At 52.2% G+C, this 21,169-nt stretch overlaps 1 protein-coding gene and 1 long non-coding RNA gene across 3 annotated transcripts in view; one reads left to right on the top strand and one right to left on the bottom strand.

Annotated features, from left to right (window-relative positions):
* The window catches only part of Nfatc2 (nuclear factor of activated T cells 2), a 107,737-nt gene that overhangs the window by 78,420 nt on the left and 8,148 nt on the right, over positions 1–21,169 (top strand). For both annotated transcript variants that reach the window (XM_050120182.1, XM_050120183.1), the window contains exons 7-9: positions 4,510–4,565; positions 5,159–5,285; positions 7,063–7,755. In XM_050120182.1, coding sequence (XP_049976139.1) covers positions 4,510–4,565; positions 5,159–5,285; positions 7,063–7,755 — 876 coding nt within the window. The remainder of the gene's footprint in view (positions 1–4,509; positions 4,566–5,158; positions 5,286–7,062; positions 7,756–21,169) is intronic.
* The window catches only part of LOC126487432 (uncharacterized), a 169,835-nt gene continuing 158,095 nt past the window's right edge, over positions 9,430–21,169 (bottom strand). The window contains exon 4 of the long non-coding RNA XR_007588380.1: positions 9,430–21,106. This is a non-coding gene — a long non-coding RNA (uncharacterized lncRNA). The remainder of the gene's footprint in view (positions 21,107–21,169) is intronic.

Raw genomic sequence — 21,169 nt, 5'->3', positions numbered from 1 at the left:
ACATCCTCCCACCTCAGCTTCCCAAAGGTTGAGACTACAGGTGTGTGCCATGGCACCCAGCTTGAAAAGATCTATTAAAATATTATATATATATTAAATATTTATCTTTAAATTATGTATGTGTATACATGCAACGTGTGTGCAGTACTCACAGAGGCCAGAAGAGGGTGTTGGGTCCCCTGGAACTGGAGTCACAGGCAGTTGTGAGCCACCCTGTGAGTGCTGGGAATGGAACCTGGGTCCTCTGCAAGAGCAGCAAGTACTCCCAACCCCTGAGTTGTCTCTCCAATCCTCTAAAAAGACCCATTCTTCAAGGCATCAGGGAGTCATGTTGCCGTCTCATGTAAGAGACACCACCCCAGTGTAGATTCCAGCCAAGCCCTGCAGGTAGATATATTTATCATTGCAAACAGAAAATTCCTGATAAGCTCTGACTTTAAAATGTGTGCATTTTCAGTTTTAACTCATGTTGAGATATGTGCCCATGTTCAAATAATCTATATATGCCAGCACAAGAGCCCCCGTGAACATCTCCCCTGTGCTTACACAGTGCTGGAGCCTGATACTTTGATCTGTATGCTCACTAGGAGATGTACATGGTCTAGAACCCTTGTGTTTTAAATTGGAGACAGAGACTTACCGTCTTATCCAAGGTTGCACAGCTACTTGAGGCAAGCAAAGATTTCAGGCCAGGTCTGAAGTTGTGAAGTTTGGGATAAAAGGGCTGAATGCTGCCGGGGACAGAGAGGAGACGCTGGCACTGTTGCAGGGCATTTCCAAAGATGGTTCTAGGGAGTGTGCCGCACAGCTCTGCCAATGCACTGGAGTGGGCAGGCATTTCCTCCTACACCCACGTTGTCCCCACAGCCCTCATCTGCCAGCTCCAGGGGGCCCAGCATTGCATAGCAGCACCCCCCAGGAAACCCAAGTCTTAAGGATAGGATTGGACACCTAAGCTCTGGGGGGTGAGATGCCACTTAAGTGTGCCCAGTCCAGGATGCCCGATCCTACCAGTTCTCCCTTCTCTGACTGGGACTCAACTCAGCTAGTGGGGTAAAGGCCAGGCATGCTTTGGGGCAGCATATGGAGGAACAGGTTGAAATCTGAGGGACAAAGGATGCTGGGACCAGGGCAGGCATTAAGAGATAGTTAAGAATGGTGCCCTGAGCAGCAAGGCGGGAACTGGAATAAACAGGACCTTGAGGGCCATGGCAGAGCTGTGGCGATGTCACTGGGCACAGGAGGCAGGAAGGACTTGAGGAGGGCTGGTGAATCTGTCATTGCAGCAGGGGTGACCACAAGGTCCCACCTACAGATGTCCTTTCTCAGCGTCTCAGAGCTGGACACTTTCCTCTGTTGGTTCTCTGGAAGCCTCTCCCTTGCCGTTTGCTTGGGCTTGACTGTGACTTGGAGGCTGTGGTTCAATAGCTTGTGTCTTTTCACAAACTTCCTCTGGGCCTTAGGTTCCCCTTCTGGTGGTGCTGAGCTGACTCACTTCTAGACTGTACTCAAGCTCCTATTGGCAGTTGCCTCCTTGGGTAGTCATGCCCATCGGTAAGGGGTGGGGAGGGCTCTGCCCTTTTCTCCTGGGTCCATAGACCCAAAAACCATATCTGAGAGCCTATGAGATACCCTATCGTGAACATTGCTCTTCTGCATGTCAGGATTTCTTGTGCCACAATATCAAGGGTTAGTTCAACTTCTTGACAGTTCTTCAAGGAATTCTGTCTGCACCTCTAAAGGATGGGCTCGGAAACTGGGTCCGCGCCCCTTGCTTCTTCCTTCCCCCTCTGTCTTTTTTGTCTGTTTCTTGAGAGTCACTCTGTAGCCCGGCTGGCTGCTGCCTCATCCTCCCACATTCTCCCCCAAGCAGTGAGCTCATAAGGAATTAAGCTCAGGCAGTGAGAAGCTGGGCAAGAGGGGAACCCCTTACTGCTTCCCGCATGGGCTTCTAGCTCAGCATTCAGGCTGCAGTCACTGAGCAAGGTTGGAACCCACAGAGCCTGGCTGTGCAGCCTGGGTCTCTTGTCAATGACCTTGGGCCGATCTTTGACATAAAAACAGGATAACCCGGGCTAGTCCTGTCTGGCTCTTTGCACACTGTGGAGCCTGTGTGTTGATGGATTCCAGCCAGGTGCCTTTGGTGTCCCTTTGGCCACCATTTCTCCTGCCTCTGGAGTGGTTTCTCCTGGCCCTTGGCAGTCATTCCAGTCATTCCATACGACATTTTTGTATATCCCATTATGGCTCTTTGTTTTTTCTTACAATGTGGTCGATAGACAGCCAAGACTACATCACCTGGTCTCTTCCATAGGGATCTAAGACCAGGAAGAATGTCTGTACTCGCCTCCCTCTGTTATCTTTGTGTGTATGTGGCGTGTGTGTGTGTGTGTGTGTGTGTGTGTGTGCCTGTTTGTGAGCACCTGCATCTGTGTGTGTACATGTGGAAGTCAGAGGTTGATGTTGGGTGTCCTCCTCTATTGTCCTCCACCTTACTTTGGGTGTGTGGCATACACGTGTGTGTATGTGTGCGTGCATGTGTGTGAGCACATATGCGTGAGCACCTGTATTAATTATAAACTGTCTGGCCTATTAGCCTAGGCTTATTATTAACTAGCTCTTAGAACTTAATTTAATTTAACCCATTTCTATTCTATATTTTGCCATGAGACTTGTAACTTGCTGCCTCCTATCTTGCTTCCCCAGTGGCTGCTGGCATCTCTCTGACTCTGCCTTCTTTCTCCTGTCTTTTTGCTTGGGTTTCCCACCTAGCTATATTCTTCTTGGCTATTGGCTTACAGAAGGGTGTTCCATATCCCCAGAGTCTGATGTTGGGTGTCCTCCTCTATCACTTTGCATCTCACTTTGGGAGTGTGGAGTATATACACGTGTATGTGTGTGTGCACGCGCACACATGCACACATGCCTGTGTGTACCATCTTAGCAGCCAGAGGAGAACTTTGCCCCGTTCATCACATTTCACCTTATTGTTTTGAGCTAGGGTCTCTGACTGAACCTAGAGCTAGGCTGGTGGCTAGTGACCCTTAGAGACCCTCCTGTATTCACTCCTACAGCACTGGGGAGACAGGCCATACCCTGCCTTTCATGAGCCTGCTAGAGTCCACGTTCAAACTTGCACACCATTGAACCACAAAGCCAGGACCGAACTGGCTGTCACCAAGAACTCCCTCTTATCTTTTGCCGTGAGAACCTCCAGTCACACTCACTTTGTAGCAATTACAGGAGTTTTGTTATGTCGGGTTTTGCTTTGGAAGGGGGAGGCGTACTCCTAGGTGAGTAAGTTCAAATGCTGCTCACGGCCCATTTCTCTCTGGCTAACCCTCAGAATTGGGGGTCCTAAGCGATTACAGCAGACACTAGCAGCTCTGCTCCAGGAAGAGACAGGGTTCTGAGGCCAGATGTTGGGCTGTGCTCTGTCTCGCAGCCCACTGTGCTGAGTATGCTGGAGCCTCTGCCGAGTCAAGAACCCAGTGGACTTTGACTCAGCATTTTCCAGCCATGTGCTAGCTTCGAGAATGTTCCCTTTCTCATAAAACCATTTAATATTCTTCAGCATTCGTGCTCCACAAACACCCTGGAAACCCTCACGGAAATGTTTTGTTTCAGTGAGAACTGCCCAGCTTCAGTGTAGGTGGTCAGGGGAGAAATCTATAATTTGAAAATCAAGAGTTTTGTTTGGCCCCGTTTGCTGGCCTCAGACTGGGGGAATGAAGGGCCCTCTGCCCCTGAGAAGGAGAGGCCACTGCTGAGCAGAGCCCTCTCACTGCAATGGTGACTCACATGGTAGCATGGAGTGGGCTAAGGGGTTCCCTCGCCTCCTGATGACCCATGAGTCAGGCACGCTCAGGCCACCTGTTCTGTCCCGATTAAGAGTGGGATAGCTAAACCATCTGTGCTCGGATGAGGGGACGCTGGTAAACAAGCCAGGACCACCACAAGGCTCACGAGACAGCCTTGGGCTTGAGGACCTTCTGGAAATAGACAAATGTGATCAGGTGCCTGGGAGAACACTGATTTTATTAAGAAAGAGAAATAGGCGTCTGGATGGAAAGAGATCACGGTGGCGGAGGCTGCGGTTCCTCTGAGTCTTTGCTCTTTAATCCTGAATTTCCTACTGGCACCATATTTCTCTCCTGCAAAGAGAACTATTTGAATATCTGGACACACACACAGCTCTCTCAGGCACACATAACTCACACGCGCGCGCGCACACACACACACACACTTTCTCACACACAGTCTCATATGCACACACTCTTATATACAACTCTTCTCTCACACACAACTCTGTCTCACACATACACAACGCTCTCACATCTACACGTTCTTTCTCACATACATTCCCTCCCTCCCTGTCCCCCACCACAGGCACTCCGGCACACTGCACACCTCACAACAGTGATGCGATGGAGAATGTGATTTGTCAGCTCTGTCTTACGTCGTTGGCTTCTGGGTCCTTCAAAGACTGTTGTTTTTTGTGTTTTCCAGATGGGCAGCAGGTTTGGGAGATGGAAGCCACGGTGGATAAAGACAAGAGCCAGCCTGTAAGCCCCCAAAATGGCCCCGAGAGCTCAGAGTCCCTGCTGAGGTTTCTGTACCCTGCTCCCCCTTCCCCCATCCTCTTCCCCTTCCCTCCTTCCTCTTCCCTATTCCTCCCTTCCTTCCTCCCTCTTTCCCTTTCTTCTCTTCTTCCTTTCCTTCTTTTTCTTTTCTCCCTCTCCCCTTTCTATCCTTCCCTCCTCCATCTGTCCCTCCCTCATCCCTCCCTCCCCTCTCCCTCCCTCCCTCCCTCCCTCCCTCTCTTCCTCCCTCCCTCCCTCCCTCCCTCTCTTCCTCCCTCCCTCCCTCCTCTCCACACTGAACATCACAGTTATTCACAAGTACAAGCTACACTTAATAAGGAGTGCTTGCCACTTACGAAGCCCCAGGCCCTTTGGTTTCTGACCGTGACATCTGACACACTTTGCTAGACCAGCTTTCCTTGCTGGGATGAAAAGTTAAATTCCCTTCGCTGTAGATGTGGGGAACGAAGCCAGAGGGCCTGCCGTGGTTGGGCCTGGGTGGACTTGATTGGGATCCTGGCAGGAATAGTGGCGTGCTGTTTACAGTCAAGTTCATGACAACTGCTTCCTTCTAGAACATGCTTTTTGTTGAGATCCCCGAGTATCGGAACAAGCATATCCGAGTACCCGTAAAAGTGAACTTCTACGTCATCAATGGAAAGAGAAAACGAAGTCAGCCACAACACTTTACCTACCATCCAGGTGAGGCATTCTCCCTGACACCCTTCAAGGTCACAGACAGCACTGGCCGGGGACTCAGGAGTCCCAAGGTCTGCTCCTGGCTGGGCTACCTGGGGAAAGTGACTCACCCACTCTGAACCTCAGCTTCCTCTTGTGTTGTAAGGCACTTCCCTGTGAGAGTAGCTCTCTGTGTGGCCCACTGGTGCCAGGGGCCAGCTGCCCTTGTCATGCGTGTTTTCCTTGGTGGTAGGTACGGGCATTTGGAGGCAGACAGCTAAGCAAGTGTCTCTTGCTGTTCCTCCCTGTCTTAGGTTTGACCACATTCAGGGTCAAAGTGGACTTGCTCTAGAACTCTCAGGGTCTTGACTGTCCCCGTATGGGTGGGATTACTAGAGGCACACCCAGACCAGAAGGTCTCATTCATGAAATTCTGCAGAAATGGAACTAACCTCATAGAGTGGCTCTAGTTACAACTCCAAGGTAGCCAGTAGGTTAGGTAACTACAGCAGTAGTTAACTAGTAACTACAGCAGCTGGGGAAAAGCCCGCTCCTGTCCCACTCCAGGCCAGGGAAGGACCCTTGGGCTGTAAACCTGCAGTCCTGGTTCTGAAACCCCACTGTCCCTGATTGGGCAGCTCAGCTTCAGCAGGGTGCATGGTAGACTTGTGAGATCCCTATGAGGGAGGCAACACGGGGACGGATGTGCCCTGCCGTCAGCAGCAGAAGTGGCTTCCCGTGGGCCCCAAAGCTGCAGAGAGAGAGAACCTCGCACAAACCCTGCACGTGGAGCAGTCCTCTCAGCAAGAAGGCTGTCGCCTCTGCGCTCTGACGTTCTCCCCCGATCTGCGGTAGCAGGGCCTCCCTGGGCTGGGCGTCAGTGCTCGGCTGGTGGAATGGAACCCTAGCAAGGCCCACCCTAAGGTCTCTAGCTATCTAGAACTGAGACATTGGCCTTTGCATGGCATTTGTGGACATAGTCGCCTCCTCAAACCCTGACTCCGAGGAGGCTGCCCCACTCACCCTTGGTGACAATCCTCTTGTCCGTTCATGTAGCTGTTCCTCCCTCCTGAACCTGGTGATGCTAAGGGAGGATGCGGGGAGGGGGCGGCCTGCTTTCCTCCTTGCTGTGAACAATACCCGACAAACACAACTTAAGGGGTGAAGGTTTTATTCTGACATTTAGAGGGGTACTGCCTTTCATGGTGGGGACAGCAGGAGAGGGAAGCTGCTGGTTGCACTGCGTCACAGTCAGAAAACAGAGATGGAGACTCTTCAGTCTAGGAGCACAGCCCACAGGATGCTGCTGCCCTCATTCAGGGTGGGTCTTCACATGCACCCCATGGAGAAACTCCTTTATAGACATACCAGAGGAGTGTCTCCTAGGTGACTCTAGACTCTGTCGACAGTGACGACTGAACATCGCTGACTATGTTGGACAGTGTCCAGTAGGAGGGGACACTGCAGGGAGACCATGGGAACAGATGGCTCGAGAGGCGGGGGAGTCACCGCAAGCCTTTTCCTCTCAGCTCACACCTTGAGGAACGAGGCTACACAGACTCCAACACCCAGTCGAGCCCACCCTCCACCCATCCACAGCTGGCAAAGTCAGCAGTTCAAGGGCATTGCCAAGGTCGAGTTTCACCTGATGACAATTCCAGGGGGGATCTTGTGGCCCAAGGCTAGTGAGCCACACACCAGCCATGCTCCCACCCACTTGGCTCCTCAAAGTGCCCCTCCTCCTCGGCACACACTCACAGGTCGCCATGATTGCTGCAGCCCTGCGCTTTTCTTTCCACAGCCCCTGCCATCAAGACGGAGCCCGATGAGTATGACCCTTCTCTGATCTGCAGCCCTGCCCATGGAAGCCTGGGGAGCCAGCCGTATTACCCACAGCACCCAATGCTGGCCGAGTCCCCCTCCTGTCTCGTGGCTACCATGGCCCCCTGCCAACAGTTCCGCTCGGGGCTGTCATCCCCCGATGCTCGCTACCAGCAGCAGAGCCCCGCGGCAGCTCTCTACCAGAGGAGCAAGAGCCTGAGTCCAGGCCTGCTGGGCTACCAGCAGCCGGCCCTCCTGGCAGCACCCTTGGGCCTGGCCGATGCCCACCGCTCTGTGCTGGTGCATGCTGGTTCTCAGGGCCAGAGCCAGGGCTCTACCCTGCCACACACATCCTCGGCTACCCAGCAGGCCTCGCCCGTGATTCACTACTCACCCACCAACCAGCAGCTTCGTGGTGGGGGGCACCAGGAGTTTCAGCATATCATGTACTGTGAGAACTTCGGCCCTGGTTCAGCCAGGCCTGGCCCACCTCCCATCAACCAAGGCCAGAGGCTGAGCCCAGGCTCCTACCCCACGGTCATCCAACCACAGACTGCCCTGAACCACAGAGCTACCAAAAACGGACCCCCAGTCAGTGACCAGAAGGACGCTATGCCCACTGGAGTGACAGTCAAACAGGAACAGAACCTGGACCAGACCTACCTGGATGACGGTAAGAAGCTGTGCTTGCTCAGTGTCCCTGAGGAAGGAGCCCTCCATGTCCCCATCCTGGACCCCCCCCCCATACAGCCCAGTCTACCCTGCTACCTCCTTGGGCCTTAGTATCTCCATTTTAACCTGAGGGGATGCCATAAGATAACCTGTGTTGTCACACATGTATAAGCTCACCGCGGGAGCTTGGGGTGAGTGCTGGCAGCCATAGAAAAAGCCAATGAAGGGAGTTCTGGCCACTGGAGTGTCCCCTCAGGTCATGAACTGGGCCTGTCCCGCCACTTCCATACTCTTTCCGGGGCCAGATTTAGATGAACGGCAGGAAAGCAGAAAGGAAGATCTCTTTCTTTCCCGTGGAGGAAAAAATCCCATTTTATGGCCCTCTTCTGTGCGTGGGGGCGGGGTGCAGAGTGAGCAGGGAGCACAGCCTTGAAAGGGGCTCTATCCGGAGCATGAATGGGGGCTGCGGGCAGCTCTGGCACATGTTGCTGGGACACAGAGACCATTGATGGGGGGCAGCAATGGGTTTCCGTTGGGGCGAGATCAGCTGATGGGGGGCAGGGCCAGGGAGAGGGTGGAAGAAGGCTTTGTGTGAAGGTGCCCCCAGCTTGTGGGCACATGGCCTGGACAGAGGCATGGCTTGTCAGAGCAGCTGAGACGGGGGTTAGTCGGCCTCTCAGAGGAAGGCCACACTCACCTGAGATGAGCAAAGGGTGCCCGAGGGCAGAGAGGGTGGGGCAGGCGGAGGAGCCTTCTCTTCCCTTTGAGGCTCCAGAAAATCAGAAATCTCGGAGGGAGGTTTCTGAAATGGAGGAAGAAACTCTAGGTGGCGAGTTGCTCCCTGCCTGCAACTCCAGCTCCAATTCATGGGCAGTAGCAGCTGATACAGGGTGGAGGGTCCCGCACCCAGAACATCCAGGAACAAGAGTGGTTTGGATTTGGCGACACCCTGTAATGCTGCGTCACCATTCCGGCCTCCCTAACTCCCAAATCTGCAATCTGGAGAAATTGAGAGTTTGAAATTTTCTGGGAATCATTTTGATCCTCAAGTTTGGAATTTCAGAGCATTTTGGATTTTTAGATTAGAAATGTCCAAGCAACTCCTGAAAGCACAATAACTTGGGACCGTTAACTCCCAGGAACCCAACAGGGAGCAAGGAAGGATGCCCTAGAACAGTTGCCGTGTTTACCATGGAGACCTGTGGGTTATAGGACATTATGCTGCGTTTGCTCAGTCTTTGAATTCTTGTTCAGCCAGGCTACCTGGGTGTTCTGAGACTTCCGAACAGCATCTATCTTTGTGATGGAACTATCAGCCAAAGTCAGACCTCTTTGAGCAACGACCTTTTGGGACACTTACTAAAGCGTGGCCCCGCGTGCCCGGGCAGACCGACCCAATAGCAATGCTGTGTGAACTGATGGGGCTTGGGAGTCGAGTGCAGTGGTGAGGGACTTCTGTACGCTCTACCTGTGAATATTAGACATCCCAGTGAGAGCCAGTCTTGCTGCTTGATTCAAAGAGGGCTGTTGGCAAAGAGAACTCAACAGAGCTGCAGCTCCCACCATCCTCAGTGTGTACTTGGCCTCACTTCATGTGGAGGCAGGGGACTGACCCCATTGAGGCAAGGTGCTTTAGGGATGAGTGTCTGAACAGGGTGGGTGTTTCCCAGCAGCCTCTGTGGAGGGGTTAATTTGGTCTCTGGGAGCAGAGATGTGCCCCCCCCCATCATCTTGCGTTAAAGATGAATGCGAGTCACCTCAGTTATGGAACCTGCAGGTAGATGCCTCAGTGGGTCAGAGGTGGCCATCTGTGTCTGCCACAGATGCGCAGAAGGGATGACTCGTGCCACAGAGGAAGCAGCTGGGTTTAGGTGCCCTATGCGGAATCTATAGGAAGGCTCACAGGTGTGTTGGGGTGAGCTCCCCTCCCCCAACATGATTCTGCTCTCAGAGAGATTTGGGCACAGATGGCTCCCACTGCAGGAAGCTTTTCTTCAGTACCCCTTCACCACGCTTGTGACCCCCTCCCATCTCCAATCTCGGTGGGGAATCCTCTGTAGGAAGGTTCTGTGGTTTTAGAAGGTGAAAAGGTTAGGGTGTTGTGGGACTTCTCAGAGCCTTGACTGTCCTGGTTGACATTAGAAAAAAATCTGGAAGACCAGGAGGTGCCCTTTGAGGGGAGCCATTCCCACGGTCTCTGTCCTCTGTCTGCCCACAGCCCTCGAGGTGTGGCCCACAGCATGTCTGGTCCTGCAGCCCAGCGCTGGTCCCTCAAACACTATATTCAGATTTCTCCATCTATACTTTGTCTCCCTAGGCCTGAGTCATGTGTCCCCAAGGCAGCAAGGTGTCTTTGGCCAGTTTGGTGCTTGGCTTGCTTTGTTCCCAAAGTTCTGCTTGGTGTGGCCTGCCATGCTCTGGGGCAAACTCAGAAAATGTGGGCGCCGTTTGGCTTTTGTTTGCTAGGGCTTTGGATTCTCCTGAGAGACCTGGCCCTGCACCCAGAACCTTGTGTACATTCCTCTGTGGTGTGGGATTCTTGATCTGTTGTTTGGGGTTTAAAGCAGACAGACAGACTCAAGACATGCTTCCATCTCCTGGAGGGTGACTGGGTTTGGGCTCCTTTCGGTTGTCATTCAAAGGGGTCTCACTCCCTGAAGCCAGAGCTAGTGAGCCCAGAATGAGCAGGACACAGTAGACATGAGTCTCTGCACAGAGGCAAACATTGACCTTGGAAGTTTGCCCAGCCTCTCCCCTGGGTCCAAGGAGCGCCACAGCCACACCCCAGTGTCTCCAAACTTGGCCCATGACCAAGTGTCCTGCCTTGTGCCCCTCTTCTGAGCTGCATTCCTGCATGTTCTTCATTGTTTGGGCTGTTCCTTCTTGTGCTGAGAGCTCATCTGCTCTTCCCACTCTGGTACTTAAAGATGCTTACAAAAGTCTCCTCAAAATGGGAAATGTGTAACATTCTGGGTGCAGTGGGTCCCCTTCACCCGCCCTTGACATGTCATCTGTCAACGCTGACCTGCTTTGTCCTGGGTCATGGATCTACTCTCTCCCCCTAGAGCCCTAGATTGTGCCTGGGCAGTTCAGGCTGCACATGGCAGCTGGTCCAGTAACTGAGTCCCTCCCCCATCCCTTCTCCACCCTCTCCAGCTCCCTGTCCTACCACTTCGTCCTCCGCAGTGGTCCTTGGCCTCTGATCTCCCACTGTTCATGCCCAGACCTCCAAATATTTTCTGACTGCTGCCTGAACCAGGCCCTGTCCTGGGCTTTATGTGTGTGGAGGGGTAAGAAAGCCTTGTCTTGAAGCGTTTTTGTTATGTTCGGGGAAAGATGCAGTGTGGATGCCAGTGTCTAGGGGGTTGAATGATGATGAGGGACGTCACACAGGTAGGAGCTGGCGGGCAGCAGAGAGGTGAGCACTGCCGTGGGAAGGTCTGAAGGGAGAGCATTTCGGGGTGGGGGGATTGGGAACAGCAGGTGAAGGTGACCTGGAAGTCAGTGCAGCAGGTGGTGGTGGGGGTTTTCTGCAGCAGTGATCTGGATATCTTTGGAGAAGGTGGCTCTGGCTGCCTTTGGGAAACAGATGTGAGGGGGGCAAGAGTCAAGTTCACGTGCCGTTTCCAGGACAACCAAAAGTTTATAGTCACCTCCCTTATCTTTGGATTTTTGTTCTTCAGTTCAGTTTCTTACGCTCAACTCCAGTCCAAAATATTAAGTGGAAAATTCTGAAAAGAAATAGTTTTTACACAATTTTTCCTATAATGATTCTTTTACTGACATTGACCTGGCTGATAAGTGTTTTCATGGGTTTGCACATTTCGATAACGCCAAGTATATTCATAGGGCCCAACAAGGTCTGTAGTCTGAGAACCTCAGAGTGTGGCCCTGGGGTGCACATTCATTTTAGACACAGCTGACGCTGGAGAAGGTGAATCCCCAGCAGGAAGGAGATGGAGCCGAGGTGAGCATCTTTCCCCAAGTTGGGTTGTTCGAGATGCGTCTAGAAGTGCCAAAATAGGACAAGAGTGTAGGTCACCTCCACCACTTCCTTAGTGTGAATGCAGGGTGGCTGTGGTTCCGTGCCTGGATGCAGACCCTTGGGAGCAATGCCTGGGAAGCAGTGACTGTCACCTGTGACCCTCACCATTGATGACGCCTCCTGGGAGCCATGGTGATGCCACAGCTGAACTGTGGTTTGAGGGTCATCAGGCCAGTTCACCACCAAGTCTACCACAGGCCTTGGGGGCATGGGCATGCCCTTGGGTCTTAGCCACAGGAAGGAGACTGTGGGTGCAGAAGGACCAGGGCCCAAATCTGCAGGCATCCTTGCTGTCTTTCTCCCTCCTGGGGGAGAGAGAGGATGTGGTCTTGTGCTGGCCAGAGCCTGGAGGTGACCTGCGGGGACAGCCTAGCTTGTGCATGCATATGACCAAGCATCTGTGGGTGTTGAAAATGATGTTTTGAAAGCTGTTTGGCTCTTGTTCTTCATAGGAAATGCATGAGCAGTAGACATTGGGTGAAAACTGAGTATTTTCCACTGTATTTAAATATTGAACTATATTAACACCCACCCCAAATTAATAGTGTAGTGCTACAAATGGGCCACCCCAAAATGGCAGCCTGGATCTTCATGGCAAGTACATTATCCACTGAGCCATCTGCCAGCACCCTGTAGACCATGCTGGGCCCCCCGTCTCCCAGGCCACACCTAAAGTAATCTTGTGTGTTTATGTAATATATGATTCTATTTCCCTCAAATACAGCTGTAGCTATAGCTTACTTCTCTATGGAAAAGCACATTCCCCAAAAAGCAAGTTTGTGGCTCAAGACTAGGAACTGACCAGCAGTTAGCCGAATCTTCCTTCTGTACTCTCTCCGCTCTTCCTTCTCCACCAGTAAATTCATATTGGGTAGCTGGTGGAGTTTTGTTTTCCCAGGGGCTTGGCCCCCACCCTGTGCCTCTTTTGTGAAGAAGTTGTATCTTTTTTTTCTCCCATCCCATTGAGTGCTGTTTGGATTTGGTCCTTGGGCTTTGCCCTCTACCGTTCTGTTGGACTTGCTTCTTGCCCGGGATGCACTGGACTTGATTTTAGCACCTGGAGAAGGGCTTGGGTCTTGGGGAATGATTAAACCATCAACTTGGCTCTTTCCCGTGGGGTTTTTTGACACCTCTTTAATTTTTTATTGATCTGGGGATCCAGTCACATTGAGACCGTTTATAAAGCCGGGCCTGCTTTGCTGATCAACACTGCCTGCTCTGTGTCTCTGGGCGAAGTGGAAGATGCTCAGGGTTGGGCGTGAGGGTTGTCTGCTCTGGTGCTTACGAACAAAGCCTGTTGGGCTTGGACTGATGTCTGTTTTACCTTCTGTACTGCTCTGAAACTAGATCTCTGGGCAGGTGAGCCAGAGCAGGTAGCCCCTGGGTCACATTGCATCCAGTGTGGGGCACCTAGCTTGGGTCTGTGGCAGAACTGTTGGGTACAGGCCCTTTGGACTAACAAATGAGTTTCTTCTGTGGCCCCTTGATTCTGCTGTCCCAGAAAAGCTGGAAGGACACTCCTTGGCTGCTGGTTTTCCAAAAGCCTGGAGAAAGTGGAGGTTCTGTTGCATAAACTAAGGATGGCGGAGTGCCTGTGAGATTCCAGCAGCCGGGGTGCACAGATTTCTGGGAGTTGATGGCATCTTTTGAATTCGCAGCTTTATTGGGCACCGACAAATGAGCTGATCCCAAACTGATTCAATAGTTCCCTCTGTGTCTTCCTACACATGTGTTGAATTGTCAGCTCTCAGATGTGGGAAAGGGGTGGCCCGCTGATATTCCCTGGGTGCAGTTAGCCTGAAAATTTTGCTTGGCCCACCCACACAGTGTTTTGGTTTTTTTTTTTTTTTTTTTAGTATTTAGATTAGATGTCAGCGTTAAAGAAGTGGGGCATTGTTTTGGCCCCCCTTCCCTCACAGCTGTCAGAAGTCAAAGGCAAGGAAGACCCAGGCATGGTAGTGTCGTGTAGAAGCAGCCACTTGCCCAATCCACAGGCCCACCGTTTGCCTCCTGCATCTGAGCTACTTAGCAGCACAGCATCTGCTGGCTGTCCTGTGCTGACTGGTTTTGGTCACATTCCTGTGGGGACCCATAGGCATGTAATTTCAGGGGCATCATTGACCCCTGTGGCTGCCTAAGGCAGCGCCTGCACAGGTGGGGATCTTGGAAGTCCTCACTGCCTCTGTCAGTCTGCTGCCTTCCTCCTTAGGGCTGAGGGACCTTCAGGAAATCTGTGTGTGCGTGTGAGCGTTCTTGTGTCTGTGAGGTCGGAGGGCAAGTCTTTTTCTCTTACATTTTTTGAGTCAGGGTCTCTCGCTGAACCTGGAGATCACTGACCTGGCTGGCTGGCTGGCAACCCCCAGGGGTCCACCTCTCTTCCTAGGACTGGGATTATTAGTATATGCCAGCACGTCCAGACTTTACATGGGTTCCTGGTCCGCTTGCTTGTGCAGCAGGAATTTACGCCGAGCTGCCTCCCAGCCCACCTTGTTCACTGTTAAGATTTTATCATGCGTTTGCACTAGAATTAGCTCGAGAGAGTGACCGCCTTTGTTCTAAGTTTCTTACCCCACACTGCTCCATTGCTCCTCTATTGAGCCCCAAATGTTTCACAAGGAGGGGCCTATCACAGAGTTTAGTCAACCATTTTTACTGCAAGAAACATGAACGTGGTGGTTTGTCCTATGTGGAATTTCTCCTGGCCCAGCTTCTTTCTGCTTCTGTTGTTCTGGTGGGGGAGGTTCAGCTCGGTTCTCTGCCTCTAGTAGTAGTTTATGGTAGCATGACAGTTGAGAGGTGTGAAAGGCGACCTCCCAGGAGGTGGTGTGTCCTCACTGGGAGGGGTGTGATTTCAGGTGACCTGTCCCTGGCAGTTAGTAGTGCTTGCTAGGGAATGCTTCCCCCAACAAGTCCCCTGGTAGACTATCAGCGCTGGGTGACACTCTGTTCCCAAGCAGCCAACCCTTCCTCTTCGGTAAGCTGGAAAAGGGCTGGAAAGGGAAGCTTCCCCATGCCCACAATGGAAGAATTCAGAGAGACCGGCAAGCTAGATGAATGCCCCGATTTTTCTCCATTATTTACCACTTTAAAAAGAATAGGTTGGTTTATTAACATCCTTCCCTGGTATCAATTGGAGTTGTGTGTGCGTGTGTGACTAATTTAGAGCCATTATGAACTCATGGCCTTAACATAATTGATGTTTTAAGGTTTGAATGGCCGATTTGAGCAGGTCCTTTTGTCCCTGCCATCGGCTGGGTCTAAATAAGGACTTCCTACCCTGTCTTGTTCTGCTTAGCAATGTGCCTGAGGCATCAGGCAGGAAAGAGTCCTATGTGTAGACTGAGGCTTGCGTGTTTTATCAACTATATGAACAAAAAAGAACCAAAATTACATACTACCTATTGATACTCCTTGAGAGCAAATTTAAACCGGGGTGCCTCTGACCTTTGACCCCTCTGATTGTTTGGAGAAGGCTGGCTGGCTATAACCCCTCAGTCTTGACTCTCTAAAAGAGCCAGGAGATGTGGCTCAGTTGGCAGAGTGCAGGCAGACTCTGGGTTTCATCTCAGCACCACATGGCGATGGGGTGTGCCTGTCATCCCAGCACTGGTGAGGTAGAGGCAGGAGGATCAGGAGATCAGCATCAACATTGGCTTACAGAGGGAGTCTGAGGCTAGCCTGGCCTTCCTGACCTAGTCTCTAAAACTTAAGGACTTTAAAAAAAATTCCCCACTTTTAACATTGTCCTTTCTAAAAGTGAGAAAATTTTAATCACATAAAATGCAGGGCTCACAATTTCAGTTGTTCTGTAAATGCTCCTTATAGATAATAACATTTATAATACATAGCTATATACTCAAGGATATGTATTTTGCATATTATATGTTACATTGCAGTGTGTGTGATGTACATTCATCATGGGTCAAGCAGAGCACAGACTCTGGCCAGCTTGGTGTCTGGTCACTTTCTACGTAGTCCCGCCCTGCCCCTGTCTGTGACGTCTCATGCTCTGTAAGAGGTGGCTGTGCTATATAGTCTTCCAGGGTCTGGGTTTTACCCCTAACAGCAGGGACGGTGTGTGGCATTTCTATCAGTGATGGCGTTCAGAGTGGCAGCTCCTGGGCTTCAGGTAAGCGTTGTGCCTGAACTCGGCATGTCTTCTTAAACACACCCTTCACTCCACCAGAGAGATGGCTCCCCGAATTCCATGCTCGTCACTTCCTTTTGTTTCTGATCAGTTATCTGACCTGAAAGACGTGCAGGGCCCCACTCGGTGCTGCAGGATCGACACTGTTGGGCCTCAGTCTGTGCTTTTATAACCGACCAGGCGTTCTGAGTTCACCAAGCCTAAGGGCCAATGAAGGGCCCTTTCTCCCCTGACATCATTAAGTCACCTTCTAGCATAGGAGCCCCTCCCATCACCCTGCACAATTCTACTTAGGGTTGGCGTCCAGGGCCACGGTTTTCTGAGTTACTCACTCATAGTCCCATCTGCTAAGATGTCCATTCTTCCCCATGGGCCTGTCATTGGCTTCTTCACAGCAGACAGGGCTCTCCTGGGGCCTTGTCCCTGTGCTGACTTGTTAGACCTCTTGTGGGTCCTGGAACCAGCTGGCTCTCTTCTGTCTTCTGCTGTGTCGTCTTCTTCTCCATTGAGCCAGCTCTCCGGCCCCCAGAACTCCCCTGAGTTTTAGGTCAACCTTAGATCATGGACTCTTTAACACACTTAAGGAAAAGAACTTGCCCAGCAGAGGAATGGCATGGCCCGAAGCTCAGGGCACCATCCTCTGCCTTATGACCAGGACACATCCAAGGAGGACAGCCCTGAACATCAATACCAGAGATTTTCCCATCTGCCCTCCACAGTCACCTGTACAATCTGTCTCTCCCACACAGTCCCTGTACTGCTAGGGGCTGCCTTCCAGAGGCTGTTTCTAGCCATATGCCCAGGGTCTCGCTCTGACCCATCCAGAGCCAGGTATCTGTGACACTGGTTCCTGCTAACATGTCTCGTATGGGACAAAGTAGGGTGACATATCCAATCCTGGGACCTGCACAAGACCCGCATGCCACGCTTCTCTAGATACTCCAGAGGTGAGCTTGACTGGCCAGCCATCTCAGTGGCATCTCCTGTGCACCCTGACACACAGCCCTGCTCCTCTTTAGGCCCCTGACAGAGCTCTGGGTTATTGAAAACACTACCCAGGGTGCCTGGTGGGTGTGGGTGGCTGGGGTCAGAGGGTGCCGGAGTTGGGTCCTACAGCACCATCCTGTGTTGCTTGATTCTTGCAGATGTGAATCTTCTAGGGCACAGTTGAAGGCAGACAGCTCCTTCACCACCTTAGGGTGCAAACTACTCCGCCCGCCCCCACCCAGCAACATGCCATTGCCTGGCTAGCACCTCTGCCTCACTTGAAATCGGAGGCTCAGAACTTCTGGGTTTACTCATCCTGAGAGCTGGGGACAGTTTGGAGCAGGGCACTTTTCTCAGAAGACCTGAGGCCTTGTATGTCTGGCGGCTGGCTGCTGCTGGGGCTAGCTTCCCGAGGTCTCTGGTTTGCAGCAGGGGGTGACTCAGAATTCTATTCCACACGTGGTCAGCCTGAGGCAGCTGGTACTCTGTGGGGGCAGGATGTGATTTGTACTTCTTCCCCTCCCCCTCCAAAGGAAGAGGACCTGTGTGAGATGGATGTAGACTGAGAGCCGCCATCTTCTGCCCGGGTTGCCATGTTGTGGGTAAGGAGGCTGCATCGCTGATGCCTCCAAAGCCTGAAGTTAGGAATGACTGTTGTCTTTATAGAGATGGCATGGGATGAGCCTATGAAAGGACACCGCAGATTTGGACAACAGCAGTCTGGCTGTGAACAGTCAGGCCGTGATGCCTGTCCTGAATTACAAGCCCCTTCCTTCGAGTGTAATGGCTGAGTAGGATGGAGAGCTATGGAGTGAGGCTGCTAACTGGAGAGACCTGGAAACCCATAAAGATGCCAGGGACAGAGGAAGGGGAAGATGGGCAAGGATGCACACAGGCAATGTGGAGGTGATAGCAGCTCTTTGAGAGCCTTGTCACAGGCTAGCCCTGTGGTCCTGGACGAGGCAGTCCCTTAACCTTGATGCCTGCCTCAAGGACTTTATGATGCTTGACTCAGGACATTATGGAGAAATGAGTTGGTCAAAACAGGCCTCTTGAGACTGTAGCGTCAGGCAGGCTGGGTAACAAGATCATAGGCATCCATCTCTTTACAGTCCTGGGGGCTGAATGCCCAAGATGAGGGGACCAGTGTAGACAGCTCTGTGCCGGGCTCTGCTGAGTTTACAGTTAAACCTTTCTGCTGCATCTGTAAGAGAGACATACAGACCACCCCTGGGCTCTTGGGAAGGCATTGTTCCCTCATGTCAACCTCATCTTGTATTTAGTGAGGTTTGGCACAGAACCTAGGGTCTTGTGCATGCTAGGGATGCTCTCGATCCCTTAGTTTCATCCCTAGACCATAGGCCCCATCTTCAAATGCCCTCACACAGGGGCTAACAGCTCACAGTACAAACTTGGGGGGGTCAGAGAGAATTCAGTCCCCAGCAAGTAGCCATGAGGAAGGCTGGACAGAGTGGACAAGGGCACGCCATACTGGTCACTCCAGGCAACCACTGGGCCAACAACTCCCATTAGAGGAGACTTAAGATGGGGTCTAGGCCTCACTTGGGTCCTGCGGGGCTTCTTTCCAAACAGGTAACGAATCTGAAGTGTAGGAGGGAGGCACGTGTGCCTGGGGCCATCTGGGGAAAGGGCAGACTAAGTGCCCAGAACACAGGAGCAGTTGTTCTAGCAGGGAGTGCAGCATAGCCGCGCCTGTGCACAGGAGGTGGGCTTGCCTCGGCACTTGAAGTCTATGGATACCTGTGCAGGGCACCCTGTGTTGGGGACTCGACTGTGAGCAGGTGGTGGCACTTGTGGCAGCGCATAGAAGATTCTAGAAGGTGAGTTTATGAGAGGAGCAGAAACTACCCAGTCACTTGGTATATGATGGTAAGGTCTCTTGAAGTCCAGTCAGGAGTTGGGGATCTCACCCTCAGTGAGGGGAGACTCTGACCTGTGATAAGCATGGGGACTGTGGGAGAAGCTTTGCTTGCTGCTGTGGTTTGCACCTGCTCCTCCGGCGGGAGGGCTAAGCTGCCCTCCCCTGGCCTCCGTCCCACCTGGCAGGCACACACAATCTCAGAAGTTGCCAAGTAGCCTTTGCCTAAGCCTTTCAAGCCACTGAGATGCACGGTTTCCCAAACAATTAGTTGTTTCATCTCATTTGCGGTCACGGCTGCTCTGTGGGTTTGGATGGTTGCTTCCTGAACTCCGGTTCACAGAATCTTGCATCAGCCTTGATGTTAAGGCTTGCTTTATGGCCCGTCTTCCTGAAGAGCCTGGGGTGGGCCACAGTGAGCATGCGGAAGGGAGAGGAAGTTGGCACGTGGCTCCGTTCAGAGCCTTTCTGCTAGGCTTGCTGCTGAGACAGCTGTGTGGTCATTTGATTGACAGGAGAGGCGTTGCTCAGGAGACTTTCTGCTGAGCTGAGGGAGCAGAAGCCGGCTGCAGGGTGAACTCAGCCTAGGTCTTGATTTTACAGAGACGCTACACTTCCTGGCATTTCTTCCTGGGCTTCAAGTCCATGTGCAAGCATCCAGATGTGGGGTGTGCTGGTGTCCTGGGAGCAGGCTCTCTCCTGGCCTACTGGAACCTTAGAGCCATCAGACTGAACAGGCCCCTTGACCTGCCTCTGCTTCCCTTTGGCTTCACAACTCACAAACACACATACCTTTCTAACATGTGCTGGGCCTTCTAGCCACGTGTGCCTGTGGCTCCAGGAGTCAGGAAGCCGGCCAGAGGGCAGATCCTTGACTCGGGCAACTTCTCGTGTGTTTATTGTAATCACTGTAGCTTAAGCAAATCACTTCTTGACTGTTGAATCACAGTGCTCATGGCAGAAGAGTAGTGTGTCCTGTTTTGTCTTCCTGTAGCCTTGTAGGAGACCCCCAGAGGGGGCACTGAGTCTCGGACCAATGGCTTTGGAGCATGAGGAGGATGCCTCTTAATGTCCATCTTCATATTCCCAGAGCCCTCACAGGGCTCCATATGGCCTACTTCCTGTGTAACTCGCAGGGAGACAGGATAGTAGTCCTAGTTACCAGAGGGTTCTAGAGACGATAGGTAGCATTGCTGAGCTCAGCTCATGCCACAGCGGTGGCAGATGAGACCATGCAAGAATTTGACTGTCACCGTGCTTTCATTCCAGAAGCTTCCAGAAGCAGTTAGCATCCTTGCTCAGTGCATCCTGAAGGTCTTTCAGATTTGGAAAACCCTAAATGGGAGTCCGTGGGGCTGGCTCCTGACAGGCTCCCCAGGTCAGGAGATGGGTGCTGGGTGAAAGGGTTTCCAGCCCCAGGAAGGCAAGGTTGGTGCAAACTCCAAAGGGGCTCCTTAAGGAACCAGAGCTAGTACATCACTACCAGAGAAAGGTTAGTGGGGACTATAGGGCTTGGGTCATGGCAGGGACAACCCCTCTCTTGCCCTCAATAGTTTGGCCTGAGAACAGCAATTCCATTAAACCTGGAGCCTTTGCGAGGCTGCGGTTGGGGCTGCCTGCACTTCACCAGCACAGGGGGATATGGTAAGAGGTTGGAATCACGGACCCAAGTCGAGCTGTATGTCTCAGACTGAGAGAGGCCCTGCCTCTGGCTTCCACCAAGAGCAGTGAGAAACCTCATCACTAACAGGAAGAGGTGCAGCACCTCAACTCACACAGTGAGGGGTACTGCCTTTTTGAGGTGCAGACTCCCCTGGCTTTGGTACCAGCTTTGCAGTTCATGGAGGTAGGGCAGGCAGGAACTCTGACCATAGCACTAAGCAGTTTGGTAACACTACCATCCCCTGTGGGCTGCTTAGCTTGGTGTTATGGGGACACACTGAAACCCTTAGCCACGTGGTATTTCTGAGCTCTTTTTCTAGGAGCAACAAGTGGAGGAGGGGAAATCACCCCGCTGGCAGGCAGGAACCTAAGCTGGAGGCTGAGGCTGTGGAAGGGCAGTTAGTCCCTCTTCCAGGACAGATGCAGAAGCTTTTGAGTAGACAGGGGCCATAAGCTGTGAGAAGGTGTCAGCATTGCTGGGGATAGTCATCTGCATTTCTCACAGTGGGAACAAGCTGGTGCTGGCATTGCAAACCCTGGGTTTCGCACCACATATACTGACCTGTTGGTACGTGCCTGTAATCTCATCGTATGCAGATCAGAAGTTCAAGGCCATCCTTAGCTATGCGACGCTGTCTCAAAAGAAAAAAACAGTAAATGGAACTAGAAACAGTATACTGGGAATGAGGGGAATT

Source organism: Alexandromys fortis, unplaced genomic scaffold (genome assembly GCF_014885135.2).
Source record: "Alexandromys fortis isolate MF-2015 unplaced genomic scaffold, M_Fortis_MF-2015_v1.1 scaffold_141, whole genome shotgun sequence".
NCBI lineage: Eukaryota > Metazoa > Chordata > Mammalia > Rodentia > Cricetidae > Alexandromys > Alexandromys fortis.
This window is presented reverse-complemented; position numbering and strand designations above follow the sequence as displayed.